Here is a 16436-nt window from a genome sequence, read left to right as displayed (position 1 = left end):
GCTCTCTTAAGTCTCAAGCAACTAGCATCTGTAAACGTCATTAGGTTGAATGGGAATAAAGCCTTGGAAAAGAGCCCTATTGTCTGCGTGTTGATTCTGGCTACCTGAGGATTTCAGAAGGCAGAAGGGGCGACCTCCTGACAATAAGCAGGAACCCGCTAGGGGCATGCGTACTGGGACGGTGGGGGAAGGGTTCCCACCAAAACTCAGCTGTAGATGTTTCCTGAATCAAGGCTCTGTGCAGGTGCAGAGATCATGTGTGATGCACAGAGACCATGAAGACGAACTTTCTAAGCTCTGGTTTTGTTCAGAAGGATTTAGGTGTTAACAGTAAATAATATGAAGCAGAAAGTTATGAGGGTGAATAGGTAATGAACACCCTAGCCTTTGGTCTGTTGTGTCCCACAGCATTCTATTCTGTCCTCATTTAACGTTTATGTGAAACTGCTACAGGAGATGGTCTAGGGACTTAGACTTCGTTTTCATCAATATACTGATGACTCTCTTTCTCCCTATGTGGGCCACGCAAGCTGTGGATGTCTTGAATTGGTGACTCAAATCAGTAATGGATTGGATGTAGGCTAACAAGCTGAAACTTAAAGCCATACAAGATAGAGCAGTTTTGTTGCTTGTTTTTTGTTGCTCCACAAGGCAACACCAGTGGCTGGAAATTGCAGACACACACATTTCAGCTAAGCTTTAAGAGAAACTTCCTCATGGTAAGAGCTGTTAAATAGTGGAACAGGCTGCCTCAGGGGATGGTGGGCTCTCTGTTGCTGGAGGTACTTTATTAGACACTGGGCAGCTGCCTGTCAGAGATGCTGCAGGTGCATCCTGCATTGGAGATTCTGCACTCAGCATGGGGTTGGACTGACCTTTAAGGGTGGGCAACCTGTGGCCCTCCAAAGGTTTGGCCTATGCCTCACATAACCCCTCACGATTAACTATGCTGGTTAGAGCTGATGGAAGCCATAGGCCAAAACATCTGGAGGACCCACCCTGCGCTAGACAGATCTAATTTAGCATGTTTATTTTACTTGTATTTAGTAAACCTATAAAAAAGTATCTTGTCTTAATTTTTTGCCCCAATACACCACAAATATTTGACCTGAAATATTTGAGGGGAGAAATGAAAGCACACTTAATGTAATTTAAGTGTTATATTACGTAGAATATCGTTGTCACTGTTTATTAGTTCCATTTCACTCAGAGGCAGATATATATTTATTTTTATTATTTATTTTTTATTTATTGCATTTATACCCCGCCTTTTTTCCCTTGCAAGGAACCCAAGGCGGCTTACATTATCCTCCTCCTCTCCATTTTATCCTCACAACAACAAACCTGTGAGGTGGGTTGGGCTGAGAGTCTGTGACTGGCCCAAAGTCACCCAGTGAGCTTCCATGGCCGAGTGGGGACTAGAACCCAGATCTCCCAGCTACTAGTCCAACACTCTTGCCACTACACCACACTGGCTCTATATGTACTGTGTCACATCCTTGCTAAGCATAATCATCCCAAAAAACAATTACAACTTTGAAATTGCTAAGCTTTCCTAATACTGTATTTGCAATTGACATCATTCATTTCTACTAATGAACGTATTAAGTGGAAAATGTCTGTAGAAAAATTAAGTATGGGGGGGGGAATTCCACCCCACACCACTGGTCATGTCCCTGCCCCTCACCCATTTTATGAGCTAAAAAGCCCCAAGTGTTGTAACCTTTCCTTATAGAGGAGTTGTTCCAGCCCCGTGATAATTTTGGGTGCCCTTTTCTGCACCTTTTCCAGTTTTACAATATTGTTTATTCCTTTCATAATGATCCTTAACATGCACTTGCCTTTTAACAGCAGCACTTGGTCAACATTTTCAAAGAGCTATCCACCACAACCCCAAGATCCCTTTCTTGCTCAGTCACTACCAGCTCAGACCCCATCGGGTTACATGTGAATTTAGGATTTTTTTGCCCCGATTTGGCTACATTGAACTGCATTTTCAATTTTAATGCCCATTGCCTCAGCTTGGAGAGACCCTTTTGGAACACTTCACAATCCCTCTTTGTTTTAACCACTTTAAATAATTTGGTGACATCTGCAAACTTGCCCACCTCACTGCATACTCTTAAGAGCAGATCATTTATGAACAAAAAAGAATACAGATGCTTGGAGGCTCCACTGTTTAAATCCCTCCATTGCCGAAGTGCCCAAATATCCCTACATTTTCCTTCCTGTTCATCAACCAGTTACCATTCCATAAGAGGACCTCTCATGCCTCCCAAGTTCACTCAGGCATCTTTGGTGAGGTCAGTGCCTACCAGATCACTCCTATCCAAGTGCTTGTTGACACTATCAAAGAACACTTAAAAGGTTGGTAAGATAAGACCTACCTTTGCAGGTGTCACATTGATTCACCTTCAGAAGAACTTGTTCTTCTATATGCTTGATAAATTTATCTTTAATAATGCTTTCCACCATTTAACCTAAAACAGATGTTAAGCTAACCACCTGTAAATGTCTGGGTTTTCCTTGGGTAACTTTTTATAAATTGGTGTTACATTGGCCACTCTCTAGTCCTCTTGCACAGAGGCCAATCTTAGGGACATATTACATATTTTTGTTAAAAGATAAACAATTTTACATTTGAGTTCTTTATGAATTCTCAGATAGATACCATGGCGACTCAGCGATTAGTTTATTTTCAGTTTATCACCTCTATTTGCCTCAGCTTCCCTGACTCCCTTCCTGAAAATGTCAGTTCAAGCACAGGCATCAGATCTACATCCTCTGCAGGAAGACAGGTGAAAATAATTATTTCAGCTTCTCTGCAATCTCCTTATCTTTCTTTAGTACTCATTTAAGTCCCTTGTCATCCAGTGATGGCAAATGTTCTGACCATTGCCGGATTTTTGGTGCATAGTTATCTACTTTTATATCAACTTCATGGCTGACAGTACATTTCTGGCTACAATACTCAGTATCCATTATTATATTTAAAGCCCTAAATGGCTTAGGACCAGGATATATAAAAGACTGTCTCCTTACATAGGAGCCTGCCAATTCACTGAGATCAGTTGGGGAGCCTTCTGTGCACTCTGCTTTTGAGGTACAGCTGGTGAGAATGTGTGAAAGGTCCTTCTCTGGTGTAGTGGCCAGAACATGGAACTCCCTTCCCCAGGAGATGCATCTGGCTCTTTCTTTAGCAGTGTTCTGCCACCAGCTGAGGACATTTTTCTCTTAGCAAACCTTTGGTCTGTCTGTTGCCTGAATTCATTTGATTGCCTTCACCTGCTGTGCTGATGCTTTGTGTCTTGTTAAATTATTTTATGCTTTGCTTTTTAAAATTGTGTTTATTATTTTCATTGTTGTTGTTCGCCATCTTGAACACTTCATATGAATTGGAAAGATGGGGTACAAATCTCCTTCTAAACAAATATTATCATATGGCACAGAGATCTATGGGCCGCTTCAAACATTTATGAAGCTTGGACAATTACTATAATTTTGAAACCAGGAACAAGTGTTGGGACCACTTGCTCCTCTCTTGCATCTTGTTTTCCCTAATGTGCTGACTGTGCCACTTCAGTCCTGGCTAAAGCAAACCACCATTTTCAGATCTTGGCTAATAAACTAACATTAAGCCATAGTTTCCTGGTTTTGATATAATGGGAAAATATGGTTTACTTTAATCAAAACTGAAGTGCCAAAAGAGGGTGAGGAAGGGGTGTGCAGGTCCGATGCTCATTCCTAGCTTCATAAACCATGGTTTATGAAGCTGGGTTTAAGTCCTAACTGATCCTATGACTGTCTAGGATTCCATAAGAAAACACCATTACATTCAGCTACAGTGTGGATCATACATCTCAAAAAGGATGTTGATAAAAAAAAGCAGTTAATGTTAACGTAATACAGTTTGCTGTGCAAACTGTTAAGATTAGGAAAATAATCATAGATCACATCCTTTTAAATTGTAAAGCCAGTGAAGTGGTTAGATTTGGTATGGACCAGACTGTATTACTGTCTTGATGATATATGTTTTTGGATGTATTTGTAATATTGTAATGCCTTTGGCCATTAAAAATTGACTGAGTGATAAAATGGAAGATGTCCGAAGAGAAGTATGAAGACAATAAAAGATCAAGAAGTCATCTGAGGAAAGCCAAAGGAGACAGCAAGATAATCCAAAGCCTAGAAGAAATGAAATTGTACAGGAAGAATCATATTGACCCCAATCTCTGCAGATGTTTATGTGCAGTTCTCATCTATGACAGGAAATACAGTGGTTGCACGATTAGTCTTTTTGTATATTTAGTATAGCCTTTCCGTTTCCCTTTAAAAGCCCCTCTCATTTCAGATTCTGGTTTCTTTTCCCTTTTGCATTTGTTGACATCATTCATTCTGCTGGGATTGCCCCCGTCCTGATTTATAATGCTGACCTGTCTTTGATGATGTTGGTGGCAGAGTTTGTTTATTTCGCAGGTTCCTTCCCACTGGTCTTGAAAACTTTAGTTCCTAACTGGGAAGCCGCCAAAGCAACTTTGGTCTGACCAGCAAATCCTTATCTGACGACTTGGTGTTTAGAATAGAGCTTCGGCAATTGGGCGGTATAGGAATGAAATGAAATAAATAAATAAATATGAATTTTATTTTTAAAAAAATACAACTAAAGTGAAATTAAATAAACATATATTTTAGAAGAATTTCAAATACAGCTGCAGGAAAAACAAAGTAGTTTGGGACCACAAAGAAGGAGGAGGAGCCGGAAGAGCAGGGATGCTGTTGCACTTGTTTCCTGCTTGTGGGTTTCCCCTGAGCAGCTGGTTGGCCACTGTGTGAACAGAATGCTGGGCTAGATGGACCCTTGGTCTGATCCAGCAGGGCTCTTCTTATGTCCTTAAGAAGAAGAAGAGAGCCAAGGCACATAACAGAGATCTCTGACAGCCACACATAAATAACAGTGATGCCTCACACACTAGTGAGGTGACACGCTGAAAGCCTTGTGTCATGGCTTTGAGAAGCTACTTTGTCTTTGGCTTCACAAATACTAAGAGTCGACGAGCTGGGAATGTGGTTCACTTTCAAGGTTTTTTCCTATGTTCACATTTCAGGGATGTTGCTTTTCTGCAAAGCAAAACCTAAAAGCTGATAGGAGGTTGTTGTTGTTTTTATATCCTATCCTTCCATCTAGGAGCTCAGAGGAACTCCCCATTTTATCTGTGACTTTGGTCTGTTTTGTGATGTTTTTGACATGCTTGCTTCCCCAGCATTTCAGAATGGAGCAAGGAGAGATTTATGATCTAGCTATTCTGACCTTAGCAATAACACAGCTGTATGTGTTATGTGCAGCAGATACACCTCAGTTTTCTGTCATCTTTCAGGTGTGATTGGAAATGCGTTGTCACTTTGCTGTATGTTTTTCTGCACAGGTTATTGGGAACTATTATGGAAAACAGGGGCGGCTTGAAATGTTTCCAAATGTAAATTACCCCTGGGAACACAAACTGGGAATAGATGACAGCCGAGGTTTGGAACATCCAAGCAATACACCCTGCAAATCATGTAAGTTTAGTGAGGTTAACTTCTGCTTTCCAAAACTAACATAGCAGTCCAGGGATGAGGGGTGGGGATTGTACTTGGTCTTACATATGCTTTTGCATCTTGACAGCAATATTACATTATAGAATCATAGAATCATAGGGTTGGAAGGGGCCTACAAGACCATCGAGTCCAACCCCCTGCTCAGTGCAGGAAGCCTGATTCCTAGGTGGTCTCCCATCCAAGTACTAAGCAGGGCTGACCCTGCTTAGTTGACGAGATCAGGCGCATCCAGCCCACCCATCTTATTACATGCAATCCATTGATATTAGGCTAGATTTATGGATAGTTAAATGTTCACAGCAATATTTGTGATAGTGTTTCCCAAACTGAGAGTGTGGATAGGGACATATGAGAAATTTGTTTTATTCATTCTTTATCAAGATTTACCCAGTTTGCACCTTCTGTACCAAACACAGACTCAAACATAATCTGCGGTTGAAGTCCATACATTTCTGAGCTTGCAGTGTGATTTGTGGAGCAAAAAAATATGTTCAAAAGCATGTGTACGTTTGAAAAATGTGCATGAAAAATCAGTACTTTTGAAAAATGTACACAAAGATGTTTTAACCAATAGGAGAATAATGTGTACATTCAAAGATGTACACGATGCATACATTTGGAAAAATATGCACAAAAACAAGCATGAGTTTTCATGCGAAAAGAAAAAATAAAGTCTGCAGTCTGATACAGAACGAGCTTTGAAATGGAATTTGGAGAACTTCAACAAACTTGAGTTTTGCTTGTACGCACATCCCTAATTATGGAGCACCAGTGGATATGTGCAGTTTTGAATGTTTTATTGGTAATAGCCTCAAGATTTCCTAAATAGTGGGTTGCAGACTTGCTGATATCGCTGAGAAAAGGGAATGGTTTCTGGCTGCTGAGGGTCTACCAGCCTTGGGCTGCAAAGGGAGCTGAATGGGGAAAAGGAGTGTGTGGGAGCGGTGCAAGGGAAAAGTGACAGGAGCTACAACTGGAATCAAGCAGTTGTGAGGTGGGAGTAAGTGCTGAACACACACAAGGCCACAGGTTTAGTAAATTACAGCTTCCGAACGTATTTGTCATGGCATGGGCAAGGGACTCCAAACATCCTGGCAGCCTTCCTGCTGTCAGTGGTTCCTTTAGCCTGGCTGATGAAGAGGTATATGGGGAGGAAGGCCAACATAAGGCTGCAGATGGCATAGGTTAATTCTTCCTACCTACCGTGACCAACCAGGGATGTGGCAGCTACTGAGGCCCTCCAGATGAGCCATTACATCCAAGGGCCCATAAGTGCCCCCCTAAGGGGCATGTGGAAAACCCAGCCCCAGCACCCTAGTGCCAGAGCTAGTTGTAATAAAGTTACTGAAGCAAGAACACAAAAGCACTGGCAAACAAATAAGTTGGCTATGAAGAAGACAAAGAGCCTGAAACCAAATGGCCATGCGGGAATGCAGGTAGAATTCCTTCCCAGTGCTGTCACCCAGCCACTGGCAATCAGACCACAGCAAAGGAAGCAAGCAGTCAAAAGAAACAACTAAAAATTAGGGAAAGCAGCAGAGTAGGCAAGGAACACACTGACCTGAGTCCAGGTATGGGGCCTGAATTTATAGCCTGGAAGTGCCCCGGATGGATGAAGTTCCCTTTCCAGTCTGCCCTGAGGCTCTACCTGCACAAGGCCAGCTGGCATATGCACAGGCCCCACAACACAGCCAAGGTGGCAGGCACGCCGTTGGCTGTACCAGACAGCCTGTCCTTCCACTCATCTTCACCACCACCTCCCAGCAACAGGCACAACAAAGTGGGGACCATAAGTTTGAAGCCCTATCTGCATAGGGGTGGACAACTTGTGGCCCTCCAGACATTTTGGCCTAAAGCTCCCATCCTCCGTCACCATTGTCTGTGCTGGCTAGGGCTGATGGGAGTTGTAGGTCAAAACATCTGGAGGGCCACAAATGGTTCACCCTTGATCTACAAGCTGATTGCACGGAAGACCCATTTTGACTAGTATTCATATGTGTGCACCCATGGAAATCAGTGTAAAAAGCATCATATGGACACCAAAAGATAGCTGCAATTCATCCTAAAGTAATCCGTTATTGACCAAGAATTATAGATATGCAGTCATCTCAAGGCATATTGTATTACTTGAAGAAAAAAGCTGTCACTGTGGTCCTTCGAGTGGTCATCTGTGAACTCACACATATGGGTTGTGCACCTGCGCAGAACAGTCATTCGGAACGTTCTAGAACTAAACAGAGTTTTAGGCGGGAGACCCACCCACCTCCCCTGTGCACACTCTGGGCTTGGCTCCTGCCTGCCTGCCTCTCAGTTCTGAGTCCACCGCAGTGGAGGAATTAAGGCAAGGCATCGAAGCAGAGAGGAGGGTGGGTTGTGTGAGTTCACATATAACGACTTGAAGAACTGCAGTTACAGAAAAGCAGCCTGCCTTTTGTGGTCTCCATGACTTGGAAATATGGGTGACTGAAAAGCAAGACACTTGCCAGAGGCGGGAGATGTCACACCAGAACTGAAGAGAGAACTGCTCTCCCAAAAGCCACATCCGCACAAGCACTCATATCCAGGCAGTAATGTTTGGTGAGGCCTGAGCCTAGGTCACTGCACTATACAGTCACTGAAGTGAAACACCTCTGAGGAAAGAGGGAGAAGATGCCATGGCTGTAGTTGAGTGACCCTGTACTTGTAGGGGGGCCAGTAAAAGTGCCAGTTGGTAGGCAAGAAGCATGTTTTTTGGTCCTGGTGCCAGTGGGTTAGGTAGGCATTTATTACTGCTGCCTTGACAGGGCCCAAAGGTGTGCTGTTCTGTTTCTCCTGGCCTGCTTCGTAAAGGTCTGGCAGCGGGTTCAGAAGTCCACCTTGTGTGCCTTTCCAAAGCAGAGAAGGTAGTTGGTGTGTCCGTTGGTTAATGGTATCTTCCCACCACAGCAGATGCAATTTTTGAAGAAGGCCTTGGAGGCCATGCACCCCAAAGGGGCAATAAAATAAAGAAGAAAAACTCAGAGAAAATAGGAAAAGAGAAAGAGGAAAAGAGAACTCTGTTCAGAGTCCCAGGAGGGGACAGTAGAATGTTTGCGGATTGTGCCGTCAGCTGAGAGAATGTTCCAAATGCCGCAGCGGACAAAAAGGGACTGAGAGGCAGGTGGGAGCCATGCCTGGAGCATGCGCAGCGGAGGTGGGTGGGGCTCCTGCCTGAAATTCTGTTTAGCTCCAGAATGTTTTGAATGACTGTTCTGTGCAGGCGCATAACCCACCTGTGTGAATCGCAGAGGCTATGAAGAAGAAGCCTGCCTTTCCCTTAAAAGAACTTCAGGGTGGGGACATCTCTATTACACTCATCAGTGAGTTTCACTGAATTTGTTTGTAAATAACAAACCACAAACTAAACACAAAAGATATAAAAAGATCATAGAAGCAGCTACAGCTAAAGAAAAGGCTCTTTTGACACCTAGTCAGACATAGATTTTAATAGATTGGTTTGTATATATTGGTTATTTATTCAGTGGTTCTTGGAGTCTGAACATTTTTCTTTGTAAATTGTGATTGTTCACGTCTTGTTTTTAATGTTTCAAGCAGGTGGCCTAGGAGAGTCAGCAGTTACAGGAATTGTTGTGGGTGCCTTGCTAGGGGCAGGGTTGTTGATGGCCTTCTACTTTTTCAGGTTGGTTCACCTTACATTACATTACCCACATGTATCTCTACCATACTTACCCCCTTGAAATCATGTCACTTTTGCCCCAAAGAAAAGATACAAAGACAGGTATCAAAAATAAGAACCCATGCTCTGTCTTCATGTGTAACAAAACTTCTGCTGGAGTCTGTCCACACTTTGTCTTCGATAGGAAATTAGAGAACAAGCACACAACTGTAAGTGGGTCAGGTTAGACTAGTATAATATTGTAACAATATGGAAACACACAAACGTGGTGAGTGTTAATAATCTATTTAGAATAGGATTGTTGTTAGAACAATATAATTGTACATATGAAACCAATGTAAATACAATTGGACATATACTGGTAAATAACAGAAGCATTTGTGTCACAGATATATACAAAATATTATTATAGTTTATTCTGAGGACCTTAAAGTCCATTCAAAAAGTCTTCACAGGCATCCGGTGTAATCCTGTTTCGCATATGAGTTGCTTCTTCAGATAAATAATAACATCCTTCGACTCAACAGAAGACGCCGTGGAAGTACTGTAATCTGAATAGTTTTTTGAATGAGGCCACTTTATCCGCTGGCATAGCTTGCATTTTATCTCAAAGAGCTTGACAGAGGTCAAGCCACAGGCTGATGATTTCTCCTGCTCTAAGGTCGGTGAGTTGAGTCGGCAACTCGTATGTGAAAAAAGATTACACCGAATGCCTGTAAAGGCTTTCTGAATGGACTTTAAGGTCCTCTGAATAAACTATAATAATATTCTGTATATACCTGTGACACAGATGCTTCTGTTATTTACCAGTACATGTACAATTGTATTTACATTGGTTTCATATGTACAATTATATTGTTCTAACAACAATCCTATTCTAAATAGATTATTAACCCTCACCACGTTTTTGTGTGTTTCCATATTGTTACAATATTGTACTAGTCTAACCTGACCCACTTACAGTTGTGTGCTTGTTTGCCAATTTCCTATCGGTTTCTACAACCGTAGCCCTTTTTTGTACTTAGCACACTTCGTCTTCTTCATGCAGTCACTCCCAGCTACCCCTGAAGCTACAAAATTGCACAGATAATAATGGAAGTCTGAATCAAGTTTTTTACAGAAATTGCCCCAGTGATTTTCATGGTTATGGCAGATCCAGCCACAGATGGGTACCAGATATATCAGTGCATAGCCCAGGTCACATTTCTTCAAGTGATCATAGGCACACAGTGGTGAAGGAACCATCACACTGTCGATATAGTAATGTTTTGCATGAATATGCCGTTAGCGTGTGTTTTCCTTCTCTGGATGCAATTTAAAATCAACAAGTAAATAAAAACATTTTGGATTCTATCGTCGTTTATTTCTGTTGGCTTACTGCTGTGGCAACTGCTTCTTTCCAGGACTAATTTTTCATTATAAGTAATCATTTTAGAAATTAGGGGCACAGTCCTATCCAGATGCCCATCAGCCTCCAACCTCTGAGGCTGAGGGGCATCCTATGCAGAATGGGAGGAGCACAGAGGTGATTGTCACCTCTAAGGTCCTCTCGCTCTGCATTTTTCCTAGAAAGTGGATTTTGCCCATCTAGCTGGGGCTCTGTGAAGCAGGAGGGAAGGAGGCTGGAGTGGCCAGATGACTTTTTGTAGGCTGGCCACACCAGTCTCATCCCCTTCCCACCCACAGAACCTCCCCCTTTCCCTCCTGTCTGACTTCTCATTTGCGAGCTCAGAAGGGACGGGAAGCTCGGACTCCTGTGTCCGAGGTTGGAGCACTGTCTCTGGTCTTGGATCCAGGAATCTGAAAAATCCTATGACTCCCCCAGATGCTGTCTCGGGACCATAGGATTGCTCTTTAAGTTATGTTTACAGGTTTGTTTTACAGGAACGAACAACTGATTTTTGTAATGTGAGCAATCACAGAGTTCAGAATATAGAATAATTTTTCATTAGTCACTACTATTAAAACTGGACCATGATGAAAACTTATTGCTGCATGTAAATAACAAGCATATAGGCTTAAAACAAAACATTATTTTATACCGTGAGGGGAAATCCTTAAGGTTCCTATATGTGGTGGGTTTGTGACTATGTTATGAAGATAAAAATGGTATAAGTGTCCCTTTATAATGTACTTTATATATTGGCATATCCAAATACTTTACATTTTTCATTTCCACAAAATTAGTTTAGCTTAGTTTCTTTTTCTAAATGCAGAAACTGCAATATTTAAATTACATCAACATTTTTTTTCCGTCTTTGACATCTGGGACCTGTTTTTGCTCCTTTAGTAATCAGAGCAGGTTCTTAATCTTTATTAAAGTGAGCCAAAAGAGTCAAGTGCTAGTGATTAATACTCCTTTACCATGCTTATAGGATCATACTGTAAAAAAGAAAGTCAAATGGGAGCATGCTAAAATAAAAGTATGGGGGGGTAGTAATAATGATAGTCCCAATGAAAACATACATGTTGCTGAAGATCAACAAAATAATTCTTTCCCCTACTTTATAATTAATAACACAGACAAATTATCTTTATGGATGTGCAGCTTCTACATAAAACCTATGAAGAAAAACAGCCAAACAATCATTAAGAATTGAGTGGAACTTGCAACAAGATATTACCGTGTGGAGTCCTCCTGTACAGTGTTCCAGCCAGTGATGTCTTCTTTCAGGATACTCCATTCCAGCTCCCCTCCCCAGTTTTCTATTTCCCACACCCTGCCCGCCCCCATCATTCTGTGGCCACTGAACATGCTCAGACCTCATTCGATTGTTCTGTCAGTAAGGGGAAGTTGTCCCCTTTGGGATTCCCTCCCCCGAAAGGTTTTTTCCCTCCACCAGTTTAAAACTAATGGTTCCGCTGAACCAGGAGGCCCTTCTCAGGAGGCCCATTTTGCCTGTTGCCATCATCACTTAGCATTTGAGTTCCCTATTAATATATATGGTACTAACAATAAGCAAGAATTTGCACAGTAACATTAATTAGCCAAGCCGTTATTCTTGAGTATTTAGTGTAACTAGATTGTAGATTGAACTTCACTGCAGCATTCACTGGAGATAAAGAATTCAGCAGTGGGACTGCAGCCTATCTCACCTGTTTATCAGTGGGACGGCATGTGCAGCATGAACTAAGAATTAGTTTGCTATTTGCAGACATAACTTCAAAGCGTCAGCTGTACTTTATACTGGCTTCCTGATCACTTAGTTTTGAATCTGTGAAAGAAGGGGCAGTTTATCTGAAATGGTTTGAATATGATTTAACTTTTAGACTAGGCAGAAATGCTCCAAGGCACACTCCTTTAATCTTTTGGCAGTGTTATTCATTCATTTCATTTATTATGAGAAACATATATGTCCTTCACAAACATTCTTTTGTGGAGGGAGTTCTGTTACTTATCCTAATGTGGAGGAGGAGGTTTTCTTATTCTGAATTACCCATTCCTTTCATGCAGAAAAAAATACAAAATAACTATTGAAAGGAGAAGTCAACTGGAAGAATACAACATCGGCAAGCATCGGCAGTTACGAGAAGACTCCATAAGGTCTCACTTTTCTGCTGCATGAAGTAGAGAGAAACAAATCGCTTTTGTGGGGGAAATCTATGGACAAATGGATGCTACCAAAGACAGCTACAGAAAAGAAGCTCATTAATGACTCGGCATTTTAAAAGTAGAGTAACGTCTTACTTTCTTTCAGAAACTCAGGAAAGATTTACTAGCCACATTATGCCGCATGGCCTTTTTATCTTGTGGAAAGGAAAATGACAAAAGTGCAGTTTTTCTTTTGGCAAGATGCATTTAACACTTTGTTTTGTATTATAGGGGTGCTTCCAGATGAGGCTTTTATGGTGCCATTGGCCTGCCTTATTCGCGGAAGTTTATGGGGGGGGGTCGAGATATAATTGTCTTCTCCTCGTGACCCTCCTGTGTTTTCTTACCACTTATTACATCTTTTTCCTTAATACAGAAAATCCATTAAGTGGAAAAAGACAGAACAGCTGCAGAATGCCTTCTGATTGCTAGCTCTATGAGCTCTCCATCTGGAAGCACCCTAAGACAATCGCTCTGGTCAGCTATTTTGTGTCTTGGAATGTGAATGGTTCTTCCTGATGCCTTCTTTTGAACTTCAGATAGTCCTCTGTTAGCTGTATCTCACACCAGATTATAAAGTAATTTCAGAGACACAGGTGCTGCTTCATAGCAGGAATATAAACAGTGGGGGCAAAATGGGAAGGAAGGAAATGTGTGGGTAGTACAACACAATCTAATTTATGGGGAAAGAGTGGGCATGCATTTGTTTCTGGAATATAAGGACCCTCAAGGCTGAGGAAAGGGAGGATTTGATTCTAAGTGGACCTATTTATGCAACACTTTGCATTTGGAGAGCTTTCCCGTAATGATCCCTGTGAAAAGATTCCCCCACAGATGTGTTTGGGATTGGTTAAAAGAAGGCAACTGTTTGCCAGTGTTCTTGGGAAAGGAAATCTGGGCTTATAAGAAATTACATGTGCCTGGAATTTTTATTTTCTGGAAGTCCCTCCATCTGCATCATTTCCACAACCTATGTATAAGCATCCTTTCACAAACACCACTGTGAGATTACACATTCACTGCCACATGTCTTCTACTTTAGATCCTTTGGATGTTTCTTGTATAAGAAAAATACAACAGATTTGCAGAAAAGAGGGAGAGACTTAAGCCATGGTCTGTGCATAAAGTAGCATGAAGTGGTAGAATCCTGAGGTAAAGTGCACTTGCCACTTCAGAGTGCAGGTGTGTGGGGTAGGGTTCCATTTCTGAGTGCTCCCCTATAAACTCCTAAAAGTTAAAACAAAAACAAAAGAACTAGTTCTTTGGAGAAGAAGGTTCTAGCTAGCCCTCCCACTGCTATGCTAGGTTTCTACTTGAAGATAATTTTTTATATAGGAGCATTCAAACATGTGATTTCCCCCACCTGCAGTCTGAAGTGGTACAGTCTGTTCTATGACTTCTATCCATCTCATTCTGCTTTAAATGCAGACCAGATCTTACTCCTGCCAATGGTTGGAAATGAAATCCCAAAGCACATTATGTTGATCTCTGTACATACATACATACATACAAACAGTTGGAAGTTCAGGTGATGTTCTGGCTTCGTCTCTGCTCTCCTCCCTCCCCACCAGGTTGCCCTGCTGGTCCTTCAACCTTTGGTTGCTACCACTGAAATGTTACGTGGTGAACAAGGTGAGAATGTTGACCTGCACACTTGTGTGGGTGTGGCAGCCATGCAGATGACACTATCCTAGTGACTGCATAAAGGCAGCTGTTTTTGAAAACCAGGCCATTACTCAGCAGTATGTTCCATTGAAGCCTGTGGTACTCTGCTCTGAATTCTTAACTACCCCACTGCCACCTTTGAGACCTGGGTGTGGCCCAAACTATGTAAATATTAAGTATCAGAGTTGTTTTGTACAGTAAAAGGCAACTTAAAAGATTTTTGTTGTTGTATAAAAGATGAAATTCTGGGTTAACATTTTATTTTAGGTATTCTTATCTTGTATTTTTCTATCAGGAAAGAAAGTCTATTTTGGGTTGTTTTATTTCATTTTGTAAAGTCAAGGTAAAAGCACATTTGAAGAGCTATTTTTTATTTTTAGTGTGAATAATAACGAGCAAAGAACTTCTTAGGTGTATATAAAATTAGTATCTTTTACTTTTGCATATTGGACAGTGTTCCTTCTCCTCCTTTTCTTAGGCATGGCTCTCTGATTCAATGCCAAGATTCCACTGATTATGAGAGTTAATGCTAATATTCCTAGAAGTTCTCTAGTAGGCATTTTCCATAGTGCACCATCTCTTTTATTGGAAGAGTACATGAATCTTGAGGCTTTAACATCAACAATAACAAACAGCTCTTACCCATGTTGTTTCTTAAAAATCCTTTTAGACCACCCCCAACTTTCAACCAGCAGGGAGCCCTTTCCAGATCTTCTGCTGAGGAACTTCTATATGCTTGCTAATAAAACCAGCTAGTGACAGCCAGAGATGCCATGCATGCATTGGGCACTCCTAGCTATTCACAGCACCTGCAAGGTGCTACCTCCAGCTGCCCCCTGCCTTTACTGCCATCTCATGTTTTCTGTGCGGAGGGGTGTTAGCTCTATCTCTATGCATCCCCATTCACCGTTTAGCAGAGGTGGCCTCCTTTGGTCTCTTCTCAGTGCACCCACTCACTAGCTACTGAACCCAGAACATTGCAGAAGGTTCCAGGATGTATTCTAGGCCAGGCTATGCATTCAGCACATGCAGAACGCTGGTCAGTCCTGTTGGGCCTCGTCAATACCTTTCACGAAATGGAGTGTGAAACCTAGAGCTACAACACAACCAACCTTCTCCTGTGGCTGCACATTACAGGGGAATGGAGAACCAGCTGTGTTTCAGGGAAGCTCATCTGTTCTTGCTGACCTTCTTACTGACGACACCCTGATAACTTCCAGGGAACCCCAGAGTTCCTTGGAAAACAGCATGGAAATCAGTTGTTTACATTGTAAGTAATCAAGGATTTTTTCAGTAATCTGCTGCTGTTTCCCTAAGTTGGTGCGTATTGTATTGTATTGTATTTTGCAATTCCTTCAACTTTCAAAACTGGTTCTCCAGCACTAATACTATTCTTAGATTTCAAACTTTGCAAGGGAATAATAAAAACTCTGCACCAAAACTTGCTTTGCTAAAATGGATCATGCATCCACACTTAGATACAAAATAAAAGATACAAAATAAAAAGGCCAATCTAGCACAAGGTTCAGTGTGCTTAAATTGAAATTAAATTGAAGCAAATTAAATGGAAATTAAAGCAAATTGCTTTGTGCAGTTGAAATCAGTGAGTGCATAATTATACACTGGATTGTGTCCAAAATTTACAAATAGTACACAGAAGGAAGTGCTGAAATTTAACTTAAGAACTGCACAAGAATTTAAATGCTCACACTGAGCCAACTGAAAGATAGTATATTAGGTTGGATGCACATTTGATTGAACCAGCAGCTGTTGGTGGGAGTGTCACGTTTTCCAACACTATAGAGCCCCTCAGGATATTCAATTGTTCGCACTTGCCAACAGAAGTTGGACCAATAAAAAGAATAACCTTATCAATTTCCTCTCTTTTATTCTTTAGTTCTTTTGAAGTCAGAAAATTGGTACAAGAAT

General features: G+C 41.6%; 1 protein-coding gene across 3 annotated transcripts in view; it reads left to right on the top strand.

Annotated features, from left to right (window-relative positions):
* Positions 1-15989, top strand: part of NPR3 (natriuretic peptide receptor 3) — an 88868-nt gene extending 72879 nt beyond the window's left edge. Inside the window, exons 6-9 of one of the 3 annotated variants that reach the window (XR_014787568.1) lie at positions 5424-5556; positions 9166-9253; positions 12705-12921; positions 13219-15989. Coding sequence is in view for 2 of the 3 variants with exons in the window: in XM_084833021.1 (XP_084689147.1) it covers positions 5424-5556; positions 9166-9253; positions 12705-12816 (333 nt within the window). In the remaining variant the exon portion in view is untranslated. Of the gene's footprint in view, positions 1-5423; positions 5557-9165; positions 9254-12704 lie in introns of all 3 variants that reach the window. The other 2 variants (XM_084833022.1, XM_084833021.1) reach the window with 2 other exon arrangements.
* The last annotated feature ends 447 nt before the right edge of the window (positions 15990-16436 follow it).

The sequence above is a fragment of the Heloderma suspectum genome, chromosome 2 (genome assembly GCF_057233095.1).
Source record: "Heloderma suspectum isolate Gila_16-S chromosome 2, 16-S_ref, whole genome shotgun sequence".
Taxonomy (NCBI): Eukaryota; Metazoa; Chordata; class Lepidosauria; order Squamata; family Helodermatidae; genus Heloderma; species Heloderma suspectum.
Note: the sequence above shows the minus strand (reverse complement) of the source record. Positions and strands in the feature narration are given on the sequence as shown.